Consider the following 25319-nt stretch of genomic DNA (forward strand, 5'->3'; position numbering starts at 1 on the left):
CGATGCATCGTGCCGTCAATCGTTTATGAATGTACGAGCGTGGCAATCTACACGCGTGTCGAACGTGTCGGGGGAAACGGGTGAATGCGAGGAGCCGGTTAAAGCTGCAAGCGGAGATAATGTACCGGAAAAAACGGCGATATCAATTTTACATAGAATTATGGAGACGCGAGATTGTTCGATATGTTTGCACCCGCAATACATATATTGCATGTATATGTATTGTTTATTTAATACTTTTGTTGAAAATCTCTTGTCGATTAATAATTCCCATGACGGCGGTGATACATTGCAAACGGGCTTCGTTTTTCATTTCATTCATTCATTTTTGAGCTGCGTTACCTTTACCTGTGTGTAGCCTCGACAAACGATATCCCATTTATCAACTCCGTTCAGATAAAAATGAAATATCGATATATCATTCTGTTTTCAAGAAAATTCGCGCGAGGGAAATTAATAAATCTCGTGTAACATTTTGCATATTTTGCGTGTCAACGGATACTCCAAAACTTGTTGCGTGAAGTTACAAATTAGCGTAATACGTAATAAAAAAATTTTTATCCCAAAACAAAAAGTTTCTAAAAAAAAAGTCTCCTTCCAGCAATATTTTCGAAACGAGACCATTCGTCGCAACAAGTGCAAAATGTATAGATAAAAGAGAATTTAGCGTAACGTAATTTTCTTTATTTTGTCCTGTACGTTAATTAAAACATCGCTAATTAAACAGTTAATCGTAGCTTTGACATTCTTAATTGCGAATATCTCGCAGAGTGGAAGGGATTGATCCGCTTAACTATGCGCAAGTTGCTAAAATACGATGCCGCTTCTAGGCATATTATAGTGCGTCTTTTTATCATCATTTTTTCCGTCCTCGGTTTCGCCATTGCGCTCGCACGACGACTGCGGCGAGGCGAGTGTTATTAATGATCATCTGACAAAATTAATACTACCGTCTGGATAACATAGTGCCGGTCGCTTTGTAACGTCCACCAGTCTGCCGGGTCTTCCGATGAAAATGAGAAATTTCGCGGACCCTCATATCGCGATTCCTCATAATTCCACGAATTCCGACCCGTACGCTCATTCATACCCTCGTCATCGTATCGTTGATCGTTATGTTTAATGCATTCACAATCCTGAAACGCATTCGTAACCACATAATTTTCTTGGAATTAAAACGTGATTATTCTATCTCAGCGTTATCGACGCCTATCGACCCCAAGTCAGCATCTCTATTAACTTCATTTATAATTTCGTTAAATTTAAACGGTCATTTTGAACATTTCGAACTCACAAATAGTGTCTCAAGTATCTTGTAATCTGTTTGATAAAACTGCAAACTTTCTTTGTAGTGTTATATTACATTAAAAGTATAGAATTAATTATTTCTATATAGCAACATAGTTTCTGTTATACGCACACACGCAGAATTTATGCATTATTCATTCGTGATAAAAATGCGCCCTTATGTTCCGCAGCAACCGGACACTGAATCCAATTCGAAGTTTAGGATTTATGGCAAAAGTAGTTCTCTGAAATGTAGATATCGTCGCTAGAATACTCGGCTCATTACATCCTACTCAGAGTTCTCCCAAAAACGAGAGTGCGCCTTTAAGAAATGTATCATGAAAAAAAGTGCACCTTTTATGCAAAAGAAAAAGTAGATTCCTTTAATCTTTCTGTTGAAAGAAATTCGTATTTGTAAAATATAAAGATCAATTTACATATTTTGCATATATATAATATTGTAAAAACCAAGCTTCAAGAGCGAGAGAGAGAGGGAAGGGGGAGAGAGAGAGAGAGAGAGAGAGAGAGAGAGAGAGACTATCAATTGTCGCTATCTCGTTTAGAAAAAGAATTCTAGTATTAACAAAAATTTTAACCCGAAAATAGTTACGTATTTTTGCACCCCATGCACGTCAGAAAAATAAGCTCACGTTACAGCACGTTACGTTGTTTTACTAATCCAATAAATTTTTTACGTTCTTTACATGTAGTCAATAATTTCTACTGGGGTATAAAAATCGGGACAGATGATCGTGAAACAAGCGATAGGATGACTATACCCAGGTTAAGACAATCGCAAACATACGAAAGTAAGGCTCGACTTTGTGTTTCTTTATACTAGTGCAAATAATACATTATCGGGATCATAGTAATGCGGGTACCACGTATATACGTATTGATATGCTACACGTGCGCCTTAATCTGGCCTCAACACAAGGATCACCTGTAAACTTCGAGCCTTTTTTACGTAGCGCTATCTTTGATGCGTCCGTATCGCGCGCGGCTCCACGAAGGCGTGTGCCTTTGACATTGTTATCACGATGTCGCGCACCGTTGCTGCCGTTGCATCTGTTACAACACACGCCATCAGCGGGATATTGAAATTCGGTAGAACGGAATTGCGCGCGTACGCGCCACTTAATCAATCGCCAGTGCGCGCGATGTACCTAACTCCGAAATGTAGACGTAGTAGGCGGCGACGACGCAGAGCGGCGCGACGCCATACGCGGGCTAGTTTCACGCTTTCGTAGTAGAAACGTAGCGGTGTCGCCCTCGCTATATATTGCTTTCGTCTCGCATCCGTTCGCGATTTGAATTGCAAAAGCGAGACGGCATTCAGCACGCGCGGGGTCTAAGCCTACGGCGTTCAGGGCGAAGTGCACGGTGACGATTCGCTTGCGCTTATCACCAGCAAAATGGCACGGTTTCCGGCGCATACCACCACCGGCGCCGCCGTGTCGTGTCGTTCGTGGATAATCCCCGTGTGTGCGGTCATCAATTTGCATGATTAATGTTCACGCGCGCAGGGCTGATTATTGATACACGAACGGCAGGATCTTCGACCCAACTCAAAATCGGGTAATAATCGTAACAATAAAAGGAAGATGTACGATAAAAGGAGAGTGAGCTGCGAGCTAAATTTCGTGCAACACAGTCCTACTGCTAGGCTCCGATTCCTTGGGATTGGCAGGATAATGCCTGTTACGAGCGACGTTACTCGTATCTCTCGAAAGATCACATTTCCTCGCAAATGCCGATACTTGCGCCCTATCTCCCAGTTGAAATTCGCTTAACTATCCTTTGTTGCGTTTATCACCGGCTATCAAACTGTCTCACCGCACCTGGGAGTCAACAACCTCCAGCGGCGCAGGCCGTAGACCGCGTATACACCGCTTCCGTAACATGTAAATCACCTCGTCGTCATCGTGTGTGTGTGTGTGCGCGTCAGCAGACGGCGTCCTTTCGTTCCGAGAGTTAGTCACAGGAATCCTTCGTGCACGCCCGCTAACAATAAACTGTGCGAGATGTCTGCTAAAGCTAGGGAATCTCCAGATGCAAAATGAAACGGAACATTTAAAATCGACTGTCAGATGAGCGTTATTGAACGTTATTTCTCAGGCAATCGTCAGGGTTCATACGAGCGAACCGACGATTGAGTTTCCTTCGGATTTCCAATAGGCCGTACGTACGTCTAATTCGAGTTCCGCTGCGCCGGTGCACATGGACGCGTACGTCCGCACACACTCACCTTGTCCATCAGCTGGCGGACTATCCCGTTCCACTCCCCGGTCTCGTAATCGTAAACGCCATACTTGCCATCCGGCACGAGCTCGATCCTGTAAGTGAAGCCCACCATGCGCGCTATCTCCTTCAGCAGGTCGATGCAGAAGCCCTCGTAGCGCGCGTTCCCGCTGAAATTCCCCCCGCTCTTCAGCATTACATACGGCTGCTCCTATGGGGATCATAAAAAGAAGCTACCACCGTTCTTTCGCTTTCCTCCCGAAGCGGGACTTTGCCGCCCGCGCGATTTCTTTCTCTCTTTCTATCTTGCCTATCTTTATGTCTCCTCCGGTCGCCAGTTCTCCCGCCCATTTTGTTATCCCGCATCCTTTTTCATAGGACGCCGCTACCGCGCCAGATATATCGATATGGTCGACAACAGGGTGGCGTGAAACGATAAAACGTTCGCATGTTCGTCACGGAAATTTTATACGGGCTGGATGCAAATCTTTTTTTTTCCTCTTGAGCAACGATTGCTCGTAGAGATCAAGTTTTACAGCTTCGGACTAAGTTTGAGAAATTCAGTGTGAAATTTTAATGTGTCTCTATCTGCCCTTCTGAGGGATACACGCTGTAGATTTGATTAAAGAATAATTTCGCGCGTTTTATAATGATCTTGTTATAATTTTTAACTGGTAATTTCAATTTATCTTCTTTTTAGTAACGTGGCAAGTTGAATAGATGAAAAGTATGTAGCAAAATCAATCGCGTAAGGTCGATTGAAAATTATTCATGTTTTTTTTTTTTTTGCAAACTCTAGAATAACATGTATGCTTTTCGTCTAGAATTGTTTTCGCCGTGTTCGCCGAGAGTTTCCGTAGATACCGTATGCACCGTGCGATAACGGACCGCGCATTTCCCCAACGGCGCGGACAGCTTTAATTGGTATTTACGACGACATACCAGGCCTGGCGAATGCACTTGCCCTGACGCGCGCGTTCGATGGCTCTCTCGATGCTGATTACCAGTTAAATGGATTACTCTTCGATAGACTATTACGCCGAACACTCCCACGAGATGCGGCCCGTAAGCGTAACTGCGTGTCGTAGGCCTCGGAGACTCAGGTGCGAGAGGGCCAATTAACGTGATTTTACATCAGCTGTATAATAGCTTCCCAAATAAATGACACGAGTAACGCCATTATTATCGGTATTGCTTTACATCGTTATTTCGTCGGTACAACGAAGGATTATCTACATCGACATATCACTTTGTTTTTGGAAACATATAGCGCGACAGAAAATATATAAAAATTAAATAACGTTACTAATTTAACAAATAGAATCTCAATACTTTTATTCGATCTTATACGGTTGTTGCTATTTTATTGTAGTATTGCTATCTTATCAGTGGTACAATTTTTCACACTAATTTAATAATAAATAACTCTCTCTGTTCCTCGTTCCATGATAATAAATCTGCTTTAGCTTTAGAATTGTTATTAAAAAAAAGAAAGAAACTAAAGTAATTAAAAAATGACAAACCGAGAAACTTTTATCAAGTTTGGGACGTGTATCTCGCGCGTGGAAATAGTGTATTAAACATCTGATAAAATGTTGATACGAATAATCGATCATATTGGTGTATCGTCGACGGACAATGCACGGAAGCGAGAATGGGAAAAATTATTCGGGGAATTCCGATAATTGCACGGGAGAGGCGAATGCACAACGAGCGAGAGCTTTCGTTCCCACCGGGAAAATATTATCCTCACGATGAATAAGTGAAAATATAGACAAAAAGATGTCCCCTCCCCTTTCTCCCTCCCCAAGTGCGAGCTTATCGCGCGGTCGCCGTATTTTCAGACGTGGAGAGTTGAAGGTCTAAGCGTGCGCGGGGTCTAGATTTAAATTTAAATTCAAATCGGCTTCTTGAAATGTAATAAAGTAGCCTGACTTCATGAAGCTTTCCGCCATTTTAGATGAAAATGGGGCCGGTGACTGTCGCGCGGCGGAAACGCGAGAGATTTAATTAGTGGGTATGTCGAGCGGATTTGGTATTTACGAGCTGCATATGAGAATTTCGACTGAATTAACTGCGTAGTGCCTATACAGAGAATGCATTAATTAAGCCGTGTTAAAAACAATGTGTTAAAAAAAAAAGAGAAATGAGAAAAGAGTGTGCGACGAGATACAACGCATTTTGTAACATTTTAAATTGTTAATACTTTTATTCTCGTTATATAATATTATTATCTTTGTGACACACAGGATTTAAACAAGAGAGACGGAAACGCATATATGTATATTTGTGTGTGCATGCTCTTTGAGGTTTTACATTCGTTTATAAAAAAAATTGTTATGCATACGTACGTATACATATGCATGAAAAAGAACTTGAAAATTCAAACGTAAGATTTAATCCAAATAAGCGGCGCAAATGCGCGCACGCGCGAAAACAAAGATGAAAAATTAACATATGTAATTAAGTCTTACAATTAGCGAAAAAAATTATTTTTTGCGGAAGAAATTCGCGCGGGAAATTTTTATCGTACATTTCTGACGTAAAGAGCACGAAAACTATTGCGAAAAATAAAACGGAGAGACGACTTGACTTATCGTACGCGTAGATAAAGAAAAGACGGATTAAACGGTCGACGCATTCATGAATAATTACTTAATATGGCACAGCCTCGTGAGCGCAGAGTGTTAAAGTCTGTACATGCAGCCAAGAAGACAGAAACTGAGATATAAAATTAATTTAAGCCAACTTAATGGAGGCTGTAAGGCCAGTTTTAACTCTCTTTTGAATAATGCATGAGTCTCTTGAATAAAGCGAAAAAGTACGTGAAGCGTGAAGTCGTAAGAGCATGAAAGATTTAAGGAGAAGAGGTAAATTTAAACGTGTCCGCGCGCGGATACAAAGCGACACACGTGCATGTGAGTATCGATGAGATGCGTAATTATTAAAGGCTCGCAGAGACAGAGAGGAAAATTTTCGTATATCTTTAAGAAATAATTAATCAGAGTAAATAAGAAATTAATAAATCATTTTTAAGCTCACATGTTGCTTCATGCACATGAGTAAGCTCACAAAAGTAAATTACAAATTCATGTTTTCATAAATATATTATTTTTATCATGATATACGGAATATAAAATATTGTTAGTTTAGTTTGATATACGAAAAATATATTTTGTTCGCATTTATTTTCATATATATAGTTCATCGTTAAAAAACTATATTTTATGTTCATACATTTTATTAGCTGTTATTTTAATTAAGAAAAAATCCATAATGCAAAAAATACTGGCTGTACATTGACTTTCGTATTTGCATTGAGAAATTCTGTGCAATTTTTAATTTTAAGTAACCGTAAAATTATTTATTATGTTTGATGATACGTTTCGGTATCAATTATCAATATGCATTTTTCTAGAAAATATTTTTTACTACTTGTAATCAAATAATTTATACGCAAAAATAAATATTCACGAAATATCATAACTCATTGTTTAAAAATATATATTTAATAATTCTATCTAAATTATCTTTTTTCTCTCACATTATCGAACAATTTATTCATAAATGTGAATAATAGGAATGATTATGAAAGGATTATGAAATTTTGTATCTAAATTAAAAAATAGGATATATATATATTTAAAAAAAAGGTTAAAGAAAAGTTATTAATTTTCCAAAATCGTAAAAAATTGGTGTAATAAGATTCATTAAAACTTATGTAATTGACACGCTGTTGAGGATTTCTGTGATGATGTGATCTATTTATACTAGCGTAGTCAACAAACAATTTTTTTACGATTCTCGATCAATCAAGCAACTTTATTTCATATTGATATTTGCGGATTGTCAATGTCATGCCTATTATGATTTATCTTTACAATTTGTGATAGCTCCTTATTCTATGATGTAGGAGATACAAAGTAGTTGAGTTACTAAAAGAACAGATTCAACTAGTCAAGTTTATTGAAACTGTTACGATTAAATGCACAAACTAAATTCTAATTGAATTCAAAATGGATTTGACACATAAAATACGCATTACAAAAAGATGAGATAATTTTATATTATTTATATTCGTATTTTTATAAGCAAAAGAATTTTATAAATAGTAAACTAATAATACTGTCTACATTTCTACCATTAATATGGTTACATACTCAGCTATTAAAATATTAACGGAGCATTAATTTATGAGCAAGAAACAATCACAGTGCAGCATTGTATTGGGAAACCGTATAATTACTTTTAATTATTAATGTAATAATTAATATCTGTTGGTCTATTCTGAAATACGTGATTTCGGGTAGTGAGGTAAAACTTTCCTTGGTTATCCAACCAAGTTACACTACCAGCTAAACCAACCAGCTAAACAAAGACCCCAAAGACATTCAAAGCTAAACAAAATTAAGAGATTTTTCCTAACAATTTTCTAGCTATAATGGAGCGAATATTCGGGGTGATTGCGAGAGGGGAAGGTGTGTATCTTAGACAGAGAAAGAGAGAGAGAGAGAGAGAGAGAGAGAGAGAGAGAGAGAGAGAGAGAGAGAGAGAGAGAGAGAGAGAGAGAGAGAGAGGTGTGAGAATGAATAAAACAAACAAACAAATAAACAAACAAACCAAATCATACATGTCGCATGAGCTCTCGGACGATGCCGTTCCACTCGCCGGTCTCCGGGTCCCGCGCCCCGTACTTCCTGTCCGGCACCAGCTCCAACCGGTACGAGAAGCCCACCTCCCTCGCCACCGCCGCCAGGAGGTCCACGCAAAAACCGTAAAATCGCGAGTTCCCGGTGTAGTTCTTTTCGTGGTGCATCATCACGTACGGCGTCTCCTGTGTCCGACGCCGAACGAACCACCGGGATTCATGCAAGAATAACGGAAAGAGCGCTTTGAGGCCGCGACGTAACGAGGATTTATGACGAGACACGCTGGCGCCGACCATATCGAGGAACTTTCAACGGCTATCGCACGTTTCCCGCTCGACTCGCTATTCCAAAATGGGTGGTGCGGCGATGCCGGAGTTGTGAAATAGTAAAACAGCCCCGACATTATGCGACATCTTTATCTCGCCTCGCGTGTATCTTTTTTTTTTAGGGAGCAGAAGTTATTGTGAATATATTTGAATATATTCCTTTCGGCTGCTCCAAATGTCGCATAATCTTGCAATGAAACGTGCATAGATTTGTATGAAGATGTATAAAAATCTTTCATGAAATATTATTAATTCTCTAGGCGCGCTTTTCTGCGTTAAACTAATAACAAAGTTATGGCGCGATAAAAGAGCAGATTTGACGTATTGCTGACGGCAACTCACCAGTATAGTGATCACAATCAGAGTTACGTTTCCGATGTTAGGTTCGAAGAAGGCCGCTGTGTCTGTGACGTTGATGCCGGCGCCGGGACGCCACTCGCCGACCTAGTTTCGCATATAGTTTTATATACCAATCAGATATTCGTGACGCTCTTTCCTAACACGCTTCCTGTTTTCGTTATAATAAAGTCATGACGTACCTTGACGAGTGAGTGTTGCTTCAGTTTCAGCAGATCCAATTTAAACTGAATTCTGCGGCCTTCTTTAAATTCAATAGGTCCGGAGATCCCTTTCATCTCGACCTGCAACAAAAACCGTTGCGGATTCGCGCTCGTGAGAAAGCTCTCTATGTTACATGCATGAGTTCGTCAACCTTATTTCGCGCGCTCGGCGCGACGATATAGTTGCCAGACTCATTTTGAAGTAGCAATAATTTGTTTAACACGTATACAATGTTGAAATTAATCTCACCTATTTGGTTGTATCTGTATCGAACAAAAGTCGACTTACGTATCGTAATTTAAACATAGCAATATAAGAATTAAGTTTTAATATTTTTCCCATTCAAAATAAGAAAAGGGGAAACATTTTATATTATGTTTTAAAATTTAGAAAAGCAATTTATAATATTAATGTAAAAAATTGCTATTTATGTGATAACAGAATTGACAACTCTTCTCTGTTCCCTTGAAACAATTTTGGATACGTTCATGATTATAATATTGGCCCAAATGAGAAAATCTTTTTACATGCCCCATAGACTGCCAACTACATTAAAATGCGATACAAGGCGGACGCGCAGCGCCGGTGTAAATCTCTCAATCTCGGTGCGCGTAGATATATGCCTCTTATAGGGAGCGAAGACAAAACTTGTTGTATCGTAGTTTGGCTAACGGTTAGCGCGGTTGTATTATCGGCTCAGAAATTTTCCCAGTTGCTTTAAAAATTTTCGCACTTAGAAAGTCGTTACCGCCTACGTGGGTGCAAATCTCTGTAAAGTCGTTAAAGCTTCTTCTCGAAGATCTTACACTCGTGCGTTATTCTGGCGGAAGCGCGGCAGGTCGTATTCGCCAGCTTTCAGTAAAATGCTACGGAGATCTGTGGAGTTACCGACGATTGAGCGATATTAAGAGAGTGACGAGATATTGACGAGGAAAAGAGGCGAGGGAATACATTCTGGCGAGGATCATGGAATGCATGAATTTCGAAAAGGTCGTCGAACAATCGGCGATATCATTTGAGAGAATTTTTAACACTCTCGACTTCTTCCCTCTTTCGCGACAAAGCTGAAAGTGAGTGCAAGTACATAGTAACTGTTGTCAAAACAAAATCGCCTGATTCTTGCGAAGTAAGATAGATTACTGTTTCTGGGCGAATTTAATTCAAAGAATTGAATAATTTTTAAATAATATTTATTTTCAATTGATTTTTATGATAATTCGTATATTGATTTACACTGCAGTTTATACATATAAACGTTCTAATGTTCAATATATAAAATTGCAATTTAAAATTCAAGTATTTGTGATATTAATATTTTAAATATTGATATCTTTCCGCGACAATTTTTTTTCGACGGTGCATCTCGCAATAAAATTAAAAAAAAAAAAACGAATAATGTTGGATCAAACATTTGTTTCAGCTTATGCTCTCTTTCTCTCTTGCAGCTAAAAAAAAAATCGTAATATCTAATCATCGATGCTTTTTTCGTGATTTATAATTCACAAGTACTGCAACAAAACAAAGCAAAAGTACATTCAACCCTTCGGTAATATTAAATTAAAGTAGGATAAAAGCATAAGTGAAAAGTAGAAATACGAGAGCTTAAGAGAGTTCCTCGCTAGAATTTCGTTTTTGCAGGATAATGCAAGAATAGTATGCATAGAAACGAGGAAAATGAGGTAAAACAGAGTATACACGCATACCTAAAGTTTGATTACCTCATTAAGCAGGAACTTACGCCTCCAAGAGAGAATTCATGATTTCTCATTTCGATTGTCGCACAGTTCTCCCACGTTTTTCTTGAACAGGAAGGCAAGAAATACCGTAGCGTAACATTTATCTTCGGTCTCTTAAGCCATTAATGTAATTCTTTTGAATTGTATCTCTTGGCTGACTTAAAAGTTATATGATGCGCGTATCTAACGCTCCAACACATTGGAGCAACGTATGTACAGGCGCATCATATTTCTCATGACCACATTCTTTCGCATTAGTTTTATATTTTTCGCGAATGCAGCTGAGCTTACTGTCCACCAGATTTTTCGTCAGCGCATAACCATAAAGTGTGAAATTAACGTATGAAAAGCGACATTGTACTGAATTAGCGACATCGCATGTTTTAAATATATTACACCGGTGCCCTCGTAAAATATTCATAACATGTAAATTATGCTATGGCATAAATGAATGTAAATGTAAAATGTTATGACAGTTCGCAAACCGCGACTACTAAATACCGCTTCACGCGCATTTAAACGTGCCTCGTAATAAATTAATAAAGTAAACAATGTCATCGTATCTCTTTGTATATGCGATAAATTTTATTATCTGAAATTATAAATTAATTTCAGATAAATAGAGAGGTTTGACAGCTTCTTCATCGTTGAATTTGATCATTTATTCTTATTTGCATTTTTAACACTATAAAGCTTTATTTTGCTTAATTTAAACTTTCATTTTTTGCTAAATCTGCCGACAAATCAGAAAAGAAAAAAGAAGAAATTTGTTCTAAAATGTACAATTGCAAAGCGTAATATATATGAACATTTAATTAATTGTGAAGAAAGTTATCAAGTTTTAAATTTATAGCTTTTATATCTTTTCTATAAAAAAAATCCTAAAAATTAATACAAAAATAGCCAAAAGAGAGAAAACACATTCTCTTAAGAATTTATATAACCCTTCGCCATTTTAATAAACAGCGTGCCGTAAAATTCTCACAGTCTGATAGCTTCAATTATCTTTACTAAGCCGATCAAAATTCAAGTGCGGAACTGTCCGAAATGAACAATCGGTGAATTTGGCGCGGTATCTCCAGTCTCTGTTCGGCGGTTTCGTTTCCGCGGCGTGGGTCTAATTAAAGCCAAAGCGGAAGTTACCACGGATTGCCAGGCGTGACTCAAATCCGAGAGTGCCACTCTCTCGCGACGTAGAAAACGACAGCGGCAGTTGCTCGCCCGACGAAAGCATCAGGGTAATTGTAAATTGTTATTACGACGGACACTCCTTTTGTCTGCGAGAAAATCTCCTTTCATGAACGGACGTGGTGCGACGGCAACGACTTTTATCATTGTGTCCTCTTCGCGAGTCTCGCGTCGTGCCGCGTATATTCTGGCCACGCGAGCGGAATATGAGAACCCGTCTTAAAAGCGAAACGCGCGCGCGTCGCACCGGCACAAATCTCGTGGCACATTTTGGCCTCATATATAGAGCACGTGATGGCGCAGCCAGCAAACAAATTTCATATCGCGCGGCAAAAGCGGAAACGCTATTCAGTGAAATCAGGACGTCGCGTCGCCGCGTCGCGAAGGAATTTTCGTATAAATCTTATATCATGGAAATTCTATTCGGACGAATGTGGCAATAAATTATATCACGATAACGTTCGCTTTCGCCTTTTTCGCGATAAACCGCGCCGCGAACCGTCTGCTTGACGTTTAATTAACGAACAAGCTCATTCATTCGAAGTGTAATTAATTATTGTACATCCCCGCCGCGCACTAATTCTTTTATAATGTTGCGATTCATTGAGCAATAGGTAGATTCGCGCGAATGGACGAAACAATCCCATTAGTAAATTATTCGCGGCTAAACTTCGTTGCCCCCGCAATGAAGTTATTGCCGAACGGACGGAAACGCCGCGCGATACAACATTTTCGAAGCAATCAGTAACCGTAGTCACTTTACGTGTTTACGCGTATATACGTGTAACTCTAATTGTCGATATTACACGTTTAACCCTGATTTATGCATTTATTTTCGCAATGAAAATGAATTAAATCCTCACGTTCCAAAAATAAAGTTTGACAAGAAAGCTTACTCTCGCAGATCACGACGGGAATAAGAAGCGGCAGAAAAGAGAAATAACAACGTAGAAAAGAACAGCGAACTCTTACTGGTTGGTCCAGCAGTTACTAAATACCCTATATATATGATTTAACACTTTTCCTCGTCGATGTCACGCCGACATACAGGTTGAGCTCTCTCGCCGGTGCCGTAAAAAAGTCACGATCCTGCAAAAGGTCGTTTATTTCTCTTTCGCGCGGAGGGATCCTTTTTTTCTTTCTGTCCGAAGGTCGAAGAACGAAATATCACGTACATGATAAATATAAGGTGTATGCGCTCCAGTGGAAGGCTTTCTTAATGTTAGAAAAATTTAACATTTTACAAATGACGTTATTTGCTTGTCTTTGTATACGAAATGAAAGGGAATATTTATCTTGAAAAAAGAGATGAAAATTGCACGAAGATACACAGAAAGTAGCAGGTAAGCAAGTATTCGTCTAGCAAGAAAAGTTGGAGTTTCTCTGACACGGTGCGAGGAAAGTCACCGTATCGCTAAATTTAGACACTTATACTTCAATCATGTACGTGCCGAGACAGCGTCCCTCCTTCTCTATCTTCTGAGAAACTTCGTTTTGCAGATGAAGTGCATATTTGCAGTCGCGAAAAGCTGCTAGATGAAAGCGTCGTTAAGATGTACGTATCCACGTAAAATCGTAAGAGATTTAAGAAGTGGTACAAAATAGGAAATCTTGTTTTACATGTTTTATATTCTTTATGACGTTATGTTATTTTTTTTAAATTTAGAATTACAATAAGAGTTTTAATTTATATAATTCGTATATATAAATCCATCTTCACAATAATTAATATATATGGCATTGTACGTGACTGATAGAATAATTTTGTTTTTTCAATAATTAATTTATACAATTTTTGCTTAAAAGTAAATTTATATCTCTGTATACATATACAGAGAGTATAGTGTAATTAAAACAGAAATTAGATCACCCTATTAGTGAACAAATGATATTGCAAATTAAGCCGATTATTTTTTACGTTAAAAATTTTTATAGCGATTACATTCCATTTGGAGGAATATTCGTAACAAGTTATTCAATATTATATACGTGGCGTAATTCTCGTTTTAATATGGCTATTCCGGATATATGATTACGCATATATTTATTGCACTCTCCGAAAAATTCACAATTTATTAAATAATTCTCTGTGTGCCGTTATATCAAGTACAATAAAATAAAGCCGAAATTTCATATACATTCATATTTTATTTACTTTAAAAGGCTATTGTTTTAAAAGAATATTATTTGCAATATAAAATGATACATCTCATCTGAAAATAATTATCTGCGACGAGAAAATTTCTCCCGAACACTTTGAAATATTCGATTTCTCGAATTCAAATCATTCAAATAGCTCGAGAGTAAAGCAGCTCGAGAGAGTTGCGAACGCGCGTTGATCTTGTAAGGATTACTTTCAATCTCCTTGAGCGATTTAAGATTCCCTCAGATCCATTTGAAAATTAAATAAGATCGATAGGATAGCAGACACGATAGAATCACCTCGCAGACAAGGTAGGAATCAATCGAGCCTGACTGTATAAAATTGAGTGGGTGCTCACAGAACAAAAAGGGAAAGTTGATCGTTTTGATCCCCAAAAGTGAATTCTTTGTTACGTAATCGAAAAGCCGAAACTTTTTCTGTGGCATTTATAAATGGAGCTGTAAATTTGATATAAATCTTTCTATCGCAGTCGTAATAATGACAGAGAGTATCGTAAAAGGATATTTGCGATAATTGATGCTGAAAGTGATAGAAACCATACAAGCTACGTGTAACAAAATTGAACAATTTTTGACCATATTTCGATCGTACACACAAATATCGATTTAAGAGAGCGTATACCCAGTACAATAAATTCTATTGGATGTATCGATTTTGGCAAGCAGTGAAATATTGCGCAAGCTTTATGGATTTTATTTATAACTTGCTTCATGGATTTTTATTTATAACTTGCAATCTGTGCCCAGTAAATTCCATTTCCATTCTATGCGCGTACATACGTTTCTTGTCAATCAAGGTGCAAACAATGTAAGTTTATTAGCAGTCAAACGCAACTCTCTGCATTCTTTCTATTATTTCTATTAATTCTGCGCTGTTTTCATTAACGTAAAATCACAATTTATATAAACTTACCGTCTTTTCTTTGAACGAGGATTAATTAAAATGTCGTTCGGTGTCAGCTTATTCCAGCGAGTGCAGAGCGGTTCTTACGGAATTGAAAATAGAACTAGGGATAACAAAGTACGGTCGTAAATTAATGGACCCGTCCCTGTCCTAGTTAAAGCTACGAACTTGGGACCAAGTCGTGAAACAACGGGGGACAACTTCCAGTGTTCCTGACGGGAATGGCCGTTAGGAACGCTGCCGTGAGCGGCCGTAAACGACCTTTAAAAAGTATTACGGTCGTACGAAAGACCGCGGCTGAATTAAGCGGTAAACCGCCCGAACGTGAACACCTAATTACCGCGGCAGCCTTAACCACGCTTTTTCAGAGAGCGGAGTAAAGTTCGCGGTGCGCGCTGCATATGCCGCCGGTATTTCTCGACGGTGCAAAAACCGGAGCCGGAGCGCAGCAAATGCCGCGAACACACCGACCGAAACTGATATCACATCGCGATATTACGAAGACTTACATGTAATTTTCTTGGTGTTCGTGGAACTTAATTAAGGCCGGCGGATTTAATCAACCAAAAGGTGAATTTGAGCTTCGACTGCTATGCAGTCTCCAAAGTGGGTTAGGTAATTTATCACCCAGTTCTACTCTGTCATAAATTTTGACGCAAGCAATTCCATATTCAACAGGTTGTAAGGCAACTACACATATATAGACGCATACGCGGCACGTCATTATAGTTTAGACGTTAGTCACGCGATATTAGGCACCAACTCGCCTTCAGCCCGTGGCGCAGAGGTCGGGGGTGTAGTTGAGAAGTTAATGACTGTGTCCAGCAGGACGCGCATTTAAATCACACAATAAATTATTTAACAACAGTGTCCCACCGCCGGATATATCTCTCGGAACGCGTTTCCGCTGCTCGCATCCACGGAGACGACGCGACGCGGCGGTCTCGCGTTGACGGCTAAGCGCATAAACTGCAAGAGCGCGGCTTATCTGCAAGCGTTTAATTAGGGGAAAAGTCAGCGCCACGATGTAATCTTGTCTTTGTGCTCTCCGTCTCCCCGCGATTAATCAAGCGCTTCCCTTTTCACGGAGATTCCCTCTCGACGCGACTCGGTGTTTCGTTGTGCTTCCCGTTGTGATAAAAAACAAGAAAGCTCGTTTGCTACTACACGCTTTACCGTACAATCCTTCGTGCTTATTCGTCCACTTCACCCCCCCCCTCAGGCAAATACCTTGATTACATCTCTAATTAGGCCACGTAAACGACGATGATCGTGCGGGAAGCTGCGTGTTATTGGCGAGTGTCAGTCTCGTGAGTGTGATCTTCAGTGAGAAATTACCGTGGTGTCAACTACATTGACAGTACAATTAACGTCTAGACAGAACGTTGATTGGCGGGATGTCGATACTGTAGTAACTGGCAGATGATATATTGCGAATTAATATTAAACAGTTATTCCAATCGTGCTGAATTATTAACCGATATCAATATGCATATTCTTGTGACATTATCTGCATTTGACATTTTTCAATTTAATTATTCGAGATAGCGAGGACTCCTTTAGACGTCTCTCTTGTCTGTGATAATTTAATGCCCACATCTTCGCGGGAGTTTGAAGATTATTGCCAATGGAAACGACTTGGTCGAAGGTGCATTTCCTCCATTCGCGCGACACCATATCTCGCGCGCGAGCTTTGCCACGGCAATTATTTCTCGTTCGGTTCAATTAAGCCACTCGGCTGGAAGCATAATGTCGTTCCGGCAAGGATTTAGCAGAATGCTGAAATGCCCTATTAGGGAGCAGAAACTAACTCGGTTATACCGCGCGGCAATTCCGAGCTTCGCCCTGGGACATTCCTCGTTGCCAAGGTACGACCGCGTCCACATTCGGAGAAACGGATCCCCGATAACATCACTCGCGGGAACGTTTGTATAAGCCGGGAATGTTTTCCAGAACTTGGTTTTAGAATCTTCACACATTTCAATCCTCACGAATAACATTTTTATTTGAAAAACGCAAATTTACAGACTACAATTATGTCATAAAAAAATTGTCTACCCTCTAAATGAAAATCAGTGAAAGTATACTAATTTTTGATGGTAAACTTATAACTTATCATTCAGTAAAATAAATACACTGATCTTTCAGTAATAATACACTAATTTTGAAGTCGAAATCACTAAAAGACAATGAATGCTCAATAATTATTATAACTGTAAGTATACCATTATAAATCAGTGATAATATACTGATTATCATTTACAGAGTAATCTATCATAATACTAGTTGATTAGTAAGAAAATGAAGCATAAGTCTTAACAACTTAAGAGTTTCTTATAAAAATCAAACAAGTCTAAAAAGTTAAATTTTTAAAAAGCAAAAAATTTTATTTTAAATCGTACATTTATGAATAGGACTTTTTTCCGTACATATTATATATAATAAAGATAAAAGCAAATTTAATTAATATGTATAACGTGGTTTTTTGTGCGCAAGAATAAATTTAAAAAGGTTAATACTTGTTTCTTTTCTCAAAGAATAAAATTACATTAAAATTAAAATGGATTTCATTGAAATAAAAATAGATTTACATATCTACATCGTAAAGGATATATTAAATACTCTTTTGTTAAAAGACTTTTATTAAAATAATAGTTTTGATCACGTCATATCTTTCTCCTCACAATCATCTATATCAATGCCCTTTCGGAGGATAACGTATTGGTTTGTACATTCTGTTTGTATGCTATTGTTCGTACGAAGCATATCTCGTTTCAATTGTCGTAAGGTACGGCAATTGCGTTAGAGGATGTCGCAGAGTCAACAGAAAAAAAATCTATTAAAAAATATCTCGCAAAAATGCAGTTCTACCGTTTCGCGCGTGCACTGCAGTAATCTGATACACGGCAGAATTTGACGGCGACGCGCCCACGCGAGTGTCCTGAAATTGAATATCGACTATTGTACGCGCTGGGTATTGTTAATAGCAGCAAGTGACCGCGCGTCGAGGGGGAAAGGGAAAACCCGGTTATACATTCTGGCGCGCCTCCAAATGTTATCTAACTTAATGCCAGCCGGCTGTCATTAGCATCGCGGAGCGAAAGTCATAAATAAGAACGTACAAACAACATTCTTCGCAGGAAAGAATCATTGTGATTCTGATCGGTGTCGTGGATTCGTCGTGAATCTTAAAAAAGACTACTCGGCGCGCACTGTAAAAAAAAAAAAGAAGAAATTCTGCTCTCGGCAAATCTCGCAATCACGTTAACATTAATCAGATTTATGATAATCTTAGCGTGAGCCAGAATGGAAAGTTCAGATAGCGGTGTAAATCGTTAACGCGAGAAGGTGCATTGTTTCATCACTGCATTATTCCGCCGGACAACTACGTCTTTTCACTCTTTCGGGAGTTAATACCCGTGAATGACACCCCAGTGAAATAAGCTCACTGCATAACGATTAAGTAATGTATGGTCTCGCGCCGTCTGCATCGTTCAGCACAAAGACGTCCGAGTAGTCCGAGCGCGTTACGGCGCGTGTAATCTCTTCAGACCGCTCGACAAGCGCTTTTACGAGCGATATTAATCGCGTTATACCGCCTATTACGCGCGAGCAAGTAGAATGAGAGCAATTTGACCCGGGCGGTATCCGCGTCCCGGCAAATCCGGCACGTTACGACGCGTCCGAGCGAGCGCTATCTAAATCCTGGAGGATTTAAGAGCCGTCGCAGGCCGGCTTAGGGCAATGGCGCGAAGAATGGATATTCTAATCACTTAAGGAAGATCTCTGCTTTTACGTGCAAGTAATTGAGCCGTCAACGCGGATCTTTACCACGCGAGATATTGACACTTAGACGCAAAAACCATTAGATGAAGATCAACACCACTTCGTTTTTGGAATGGGTTTTTTAAACGAAAATAAAACTTTGGAAACATAAGTACAAACTAGAAACTGTCTTCCATCAGATAACTGTCTTCCATCAGTTGCAGTTTTTATAATATTGTTTTGACGTTCTCGCAACATTCAAAGAAATTTTCAAAAACTTTTTATCTTTTATGAAAAGTGTAGCTTTTTCTCTCAAAAAAGAAAAGTTCTTCATTAAAAGGATTGATGGATCCAATTACTTGTAAAAGCGAGATATGCAAATTTTAGAATTTCTGGGCGTGGAAAAAACAGAAAAAATATAGAAAATGAGAGAGGAAAAAAAGCAAGTATAGATAGGAGTAAATAAAAAAAGAAAGGAAGAAGACAACTAGGAGAGTGAGGCTGAGATAGATAACGGCGGAGCATAACGGAAGGCAATTTCGGTAAGCGGTCATCCAAAACATTGCACAGGCTCGTGGATGCTTTGGCGAAGATGGAGGAAGTTGGTATGACGTGGAACATGAGGCATGGTAAAAGAACGACATGCCCAATTTTAACGTATGCCGGGATCGATAACCGCAACAACCTGCGCTTTCCACGCATCCGCACATTCTCGTATTCTGCATTCTATATTTTACTTTCATTAAAACTGTGTGGTTAAACAAGCGTGCGCGGTGTAGAATATCGAATATTAAGAGACGCTCAGTGGACGAAATGAACGCGGTCATTGCGATTATCGAAAATCACTTGTCAATTTGTTCGACAGTGGGATAATAATAGTTGAAATTCAATTGTATGCGCAATAAATTTCATTTACTCGATAGTGTGGTTTATACGTTATTTTTGCATTAACTCTTACAACAGATCCAGACAGTGAAAAAAAAAACAATTTTTTAAAATCCTATATCTAACTTAACTTATATAAAAATGCGGCTTTATTCTGTAAATAACTTCTTTTAAATTTTTAATTCATTATTTGCAAAAAATATGTGTGTTCCCTCTTTTTTTAACTTATCTATGATGTGCTATGATATGATATAAAAAAATCAGATATGTAACTGTGCAACATGGGTAAATGAAAAATGTTATCAGGAGTTAGCTTTTCAAAAGAAAAGTTTTTGCGTATTAGTTAGGCAACAATTATCTTTGTACAAAGCTGAAAATTAAATGGATTTATATTTTTTATACTCAAACATTAGATATTTTTTCTCTCATAATTCAGAACAAAAAAAATATTTTGTTAACCAAATTGTTAATCACAAATAATTATTGTCTTAAAAAATGTCTTAACTAAATAACTTTTTTGCTGAAGCCACTATATTTTTCCTAGTGCTGAGATAATCGATCCTTTAAAAAATTATTTTTCAACTATTTTTAAGATATAATTTACGAATTAATATCTCTTCGTGTAATCTAGATTTTATATAAATATAGCTTATAAATTTATTATAATACTTTATAAATAACGTTAATAATTTCCATTTTTCATCAAAAAATAAATACTTTTTGCTGAAAGAGTGGACATAACAACGAGTAAATATAAAATATTTTAAAAATAACAAGTATAAAATATAAGTTTCAAATAATTAGAAAACCTTTGACGGCAAACAGCAAGAGGATCGGTGAAGATATGACTGGGGATAGTGATGAAACTGGCGCGGAAGGATATAATGGATTTGTCTAGCAGTCGGATTTGTTATTCGCATGAATGTATTTCGAGCTTGTTGGCAATTATACACGATGAAATTGTATACGTTTAAATATACTATATGCGATAGATATATGTTTTCAAAACAGAAAAATATTTAAACAAAAAGTGTTGAATTTCAGGTTTAAGATTAATGGAACAGATATCAAATGATATATATGTATATCAAAATACTCTTTTAAATAAATATAAGCGCACTCAGATTAATAATAAAATATCCATTCTCTTAAAAACTGAAAACGGTAAAATTTTGTTGACCAGTGTAATTAATGTACGGGATTGGTTTAATATTTTGAAGATCGGTACAACAAGATAGTACAAAGTAAATTTCTGTATGCACAGAAGAATGCACAGTACAAAGAATTTTTTTTTAGTGTAAAAATGCTGTTGCAATAGTGGGCTATGAAGGCAATTCCAAGGTAAAATCGTAGTGTTGGAGACGCGAGCGCCATACATACCCGGAGGAAGATAATAAAAGGCCGACCAGTGTGCAATTGTAACGCGCGTCAGACCGGCTTCGCCGCCATGAACGAATTTTCTGTCCGCTGAATCGTAAAGGTACGAGCGCGGAGAATTTCGTTTTCATCGTTCGCTGCATTAATTAGTTGTCGAAAATGATAGCGGTCGGCTGCATTCTGTGACGTTATTACGGAAAATTTAAATTGAAAAGATTGAAAATACAATATGTTTTTCGCACAATAAAAATAAATGGCTCCTTAGAGTTATGAAAATTTCATATAGATTTAATATTAAAATCATATTTAATGTTATATTTAAAGTGTAAAATATTATATAACCCTATTAATTAAAAATTGGATTTTATCATATGTTTCATATGTAATTCGCATTGCTTTAATCATTATAAATAATAAATGAAGTACGTTTTATACAATTTTCTACTGGGATTAGATGCAGTATTGATACGTTCACAGATAAACAAACGAAATGGTTGCGCAAAATTTACTCTGATTTACAAACAATATGCAATATTCCATTTTCGTCGTAAACCAGCAAATATTTATTTGTATTAGGCAACTTGTGTGTAAACAGCGACTCATATGATATTTTTACTGCAAATGTATCAGACAAATACGTTTCAGTTTTCTGTATTCGATTCGATCGTATTAACAAAGTGAAGATGAAGCGCGAATTACATGCCACGAAATATACATTCGTAATTCAACACAATTTTCATAGAATTTATATTTAAGCATATAACTGCAATTTATTTACAATATTAAATATAACTGTCATTTGATTCAAAAGTAATATATTTTTCAATTTAACATAATATTTCGAAATATAATCATAACTTATTAAAATTAAATATTCATTTTAAATATTAATTAATTTCAAAAGAAAATGTTGTAGTAATATTAATATAAATATTTTGTGTTTTTTTGTTTTTTTTTTAACAATCCTTACATTTTTTATGTTAACTAATATTTTATGTTAATATAATGTTCCAAATCTATAAAAGAAATACATACGAAATATTGTTAATGATGTGCACGAATGACTCTACATTATCAATCCCGATCAAGTTTGACGGGCTTTAGCATCCCTTTAAGGGCTACCTATTTTAAAAAGGCAAAATGAGATGGCGGAAAAGACGGAGGAATTAGAATATGTGCCTCCTGAAGCTTCGAAAATTCACTGAAGATTATTAGTACTGAAGAAGATAATACAACATTATAATACAATAAGTATAATACAAGAAGAGGAAGAAGGTGGCATCGGAAAATAACGTTGCGCTCTCGATTACGATCCGAAAAATAATCGAAGTTATTAGGAATACAAAATGAGCGAGGAAGTTATCGCATTTCTAATAAGTTCCTCGCCTAATATGCTTTGCCGATACTTCGCGGTGCTCGAAAATCCGGAAAATTTTGTCTGAAGTGATTACAAATCGATTATAATCTATTATATTTATAAAACACACCAATAATCTTGAAGGATATTATATATACATTATAGAACATTACCGTAAATTGTTTTCTAAGTAGAAAGAATGCAAAAATAATGTTAGGAGTTTACGAAAGCTCAGACCACTTTACTTGGTCTGGCACTTCAACAATCCGGCCAGCATCGCGCACAATATTCGTTTAACTTATTTATGAGAAATTTGGCGAATGGACGGGTTTTAATCTGACGACCCACTTTACATTTGCCCTTGTCGACGTGACACTATCGGGCTAAATCGGGGTAAGAAAGTAGAATAATGCCAACGAAATAAACGAGAGTCTTAACGGGCGTGCCAAAATTCACACAAGCGGACCAAAGAGCCTTGAAAAGCGCGAGAATACAAACAATGCGAAATAGCTAATTCGGCAATAAAAACTCTGGGAGGATCGCCAAATAGTTCTATGATGCTGCCGCGTGACGCTTTTGCGGTCAAAGAGAGGAAGAAAGGGTGACGTTACAAACATCAAACATTAGAAGTATGTTCTACTTTTGAATGCTTGCAGTCACGTAATAAATCAGAAATCTCAGTAACAGCTTCATTTGCGACGTGTTTCAATTCCTCAAAATTTTAATCAATGCATTTTTCGCGATATTCGAAACAACTTTTACAACGTGAAAAATGTCATTTTATCTGTACATGGATGTTCAATAATTTTTTCATCTATTTTCAGTGATTTAGATAATTTGTAAATATTCATAAATATATTTTCAAGTTTCTATACATGTACTCTATACACTTCATTTTGAAAAAGAAAAAACTGTTTAATCTTCTTAAAATTTCAAACAAATCTCATAAATAGAAATTAAAAAATATGCAATATCTATGTACTGTAAGATTTAAATATCTTCATAAATAAATAAAAGTAAAGAAAGAATCTAGCTAGGGTAAAGCAGGTTTATCTCATGACTCTAAGAAAATTTTAAATATCCTAATTATATTAATGAAAAACCAACATTTTCGGAATCTCAAAAATTAACTAAAGTTTGCTTTTTACACGAAATTTCTGAGTTTCCTTTTATCTATTTATTTCCTTTAGGAAATTTTGTAGACATACCAGCGCTGCTTGCATTATATTCTCCTGTGAATCGCAGTTATATGTACATACAAATGTATCGTGGACAGTTGCACTCGCGGGCAAATGTTGGTACATAATGGTAGCTGATTACCGCTTGTACGAGCCGTATCGCGCATTAGATGATATTTATTAGTCTTCTTGCCGTGTAAGATGGACACGTATCCCGACGGCTGGACGCGGCGTCAGTAATTCAATTTCGACATATTCCACGTTATAATCTAAACTGCGTCGGCACGCCCGACGTTGTGCTGGAATTCCGGAGCGCCGTCAGGGGACGGTGGTGCAAATATCTCCAGATCGATTAGAGGAGACCCTCCGACAGATATTGGAATCTCATTGCGGCGCTATTAAATTAATGATCGCGCGTTCGATCGGCGGGAGGAGGGACGCAAAAGGCTCGTTGGAGACGAAATATTACGTGGACAGCGGTGCTTCGACCCTTACGGAGGGCCTTCCCTCCGTTGAAGATCCGTCGTAGAGAACTAGTAGAGAACCGGAGAAGGCAAACTTAACTAATTATGGATGCGAGCGGTGCGAGGAGCAAGAGATGTTAGGCGGCAAACGCGGACGGTCGCATTGTGCTGTGTCCGAAATATGCGACGTTATTTCACTTGAGGGACGACAAGTCGAGTAGTGCAGGCGATGTTTGCCGTGCTCTTAAAGCGGCCAACGATGGTTGGTTTAGTTCTGCCACGGTTCTCCCACGGGCGCGTCGCACGCTCGCTCCCTTTTATCTACAAAGGCCTTAACTAATTCTCGCGAAGGATATTTCCTCAACAGGAACGCGCGGGCACTAACGGCTATCATTTTCTTTTCCGGTATAAACATATATCCGGTATACGTTACTATAGCGATTTTTATTATTCTTGTAGTTTCTTACTGAGAAAGTGCGCGGCGCGTTCGCCTTTGCTTCCTCCTTCCTCTCTATTTCTCTTCTTTTTGATGTCTATCTTTGTTTCTTTCGCTCCCCTCGTACCTCTTCTTGCTTCAGCCGCGTTCAAATTCTCCAATGGTCTCTCGTGTCGGTGCATTTACTGTACGAACTTTTTATTTCCGAACAAGCAACGCGAAAGTCACGTACGCGCCGGGTTACGAAAGTCTCTGTACAATTCGGGAAAATTGAACTCTATGCGCCAGTTTAGATAGTACGACGGACTTTCCGCTTAACGAAGGGTCGCCGAATCGTGGAAACTGCACGTGTGTAAGAGACACGTTTCGTTGATATAATACACCTTTCGAGGCGATCGGTTGCGAAATTACTATAATAATTTTTTTAATTATTACCAAAAATTGTATATTATTTTATAAAATTTTATATATAAAATATACAAGAAGTATAATCAGAAATGTTGCATGGAATGCACATAGTTTAATATAATGTTTCAGAATTAATATTCATAAGAGAGAAAGAAAAAGAATTGAAATTTCTTCTGTTTTTTTATGAAATACACGATGTACATACAACGTATAATCTTTCTAATGATGAAACTCATAATAAATTAATGTAAAAATAATTTATGTATGATGATACATAATCTTTACGTCTTATATCATATGCATGCATGTATGTACTTGTGTAATCTATTTTATGAAAGAACAATATCGCGATTTTCTCCGTGTCTCTAGTGGATATCAATCCTGAAACACTGCA

General features: G+C 37.7%; 1 protein-coding gene and 1 long non-coding RNA gene across 5 annotated transcripts in view; one reads left to right on the forward strand and one right to left on the reverse strand.

Annotated features, from left to right (window-relative positions):
- LOC114254302 overlaps positions 1 to 25319 on the forward strand; it is a 137319-nt gene that overhangs the window by 14313 nt on the left and 97687 nt on the right. The gene's annotated exons all lie outside the window — the stretch shown is intronic.
- Positions 1 to 25319, reverse strand: part of LOC105840633 (glutamate receptor ionotropic, kainate 2) — a 113923-nt gene that overhangs the window by 12642 nt on the left and 75962 nt on the right. The window contains exons 9-12 of one of the 4 annotated variants that reach the window (XM_012687625.3): positions 9043 to 9144; positions 8846 to 8947; positions 8159 to 8362; positions 3536 to 3739 (exon numbers count right to left, since the gene is read on the reverse strand). In XM_012687625.3, coding sequence (XP_012543079.1) covers positions 3536 to 3739; positions 8159 to 8362; positions 8846 to 8947; positions 9043 to 9144 — 612 coding nt within the window. The remainder of the gene's footprint in view (positions 1 to 3535; positions 3740 to 8158; positions 8363 to 8845; positions 8948 to 9042; positions 9145 to 25319) is intronic. The other 3 variants (XM_012687620.3, XM_012687621.3, XM_012687623.3) reach the window with 3 other exon arrangements.

This window comes from Monomorium pharaonis, chromosome 8, assembly GCF_013373865.1.
Source record: "Monomorium pharaonis isolate MP-MQ-018 chromosome 8, ASM1337386v2, whole genome shotgun sequence".
NCBI classification, from domain to species: Eukaryota; Metazoa; Arthropoda; class Insecta; order Hymenoptera; family Formicidae; genus Monomorium; species Monomorium pharaonis.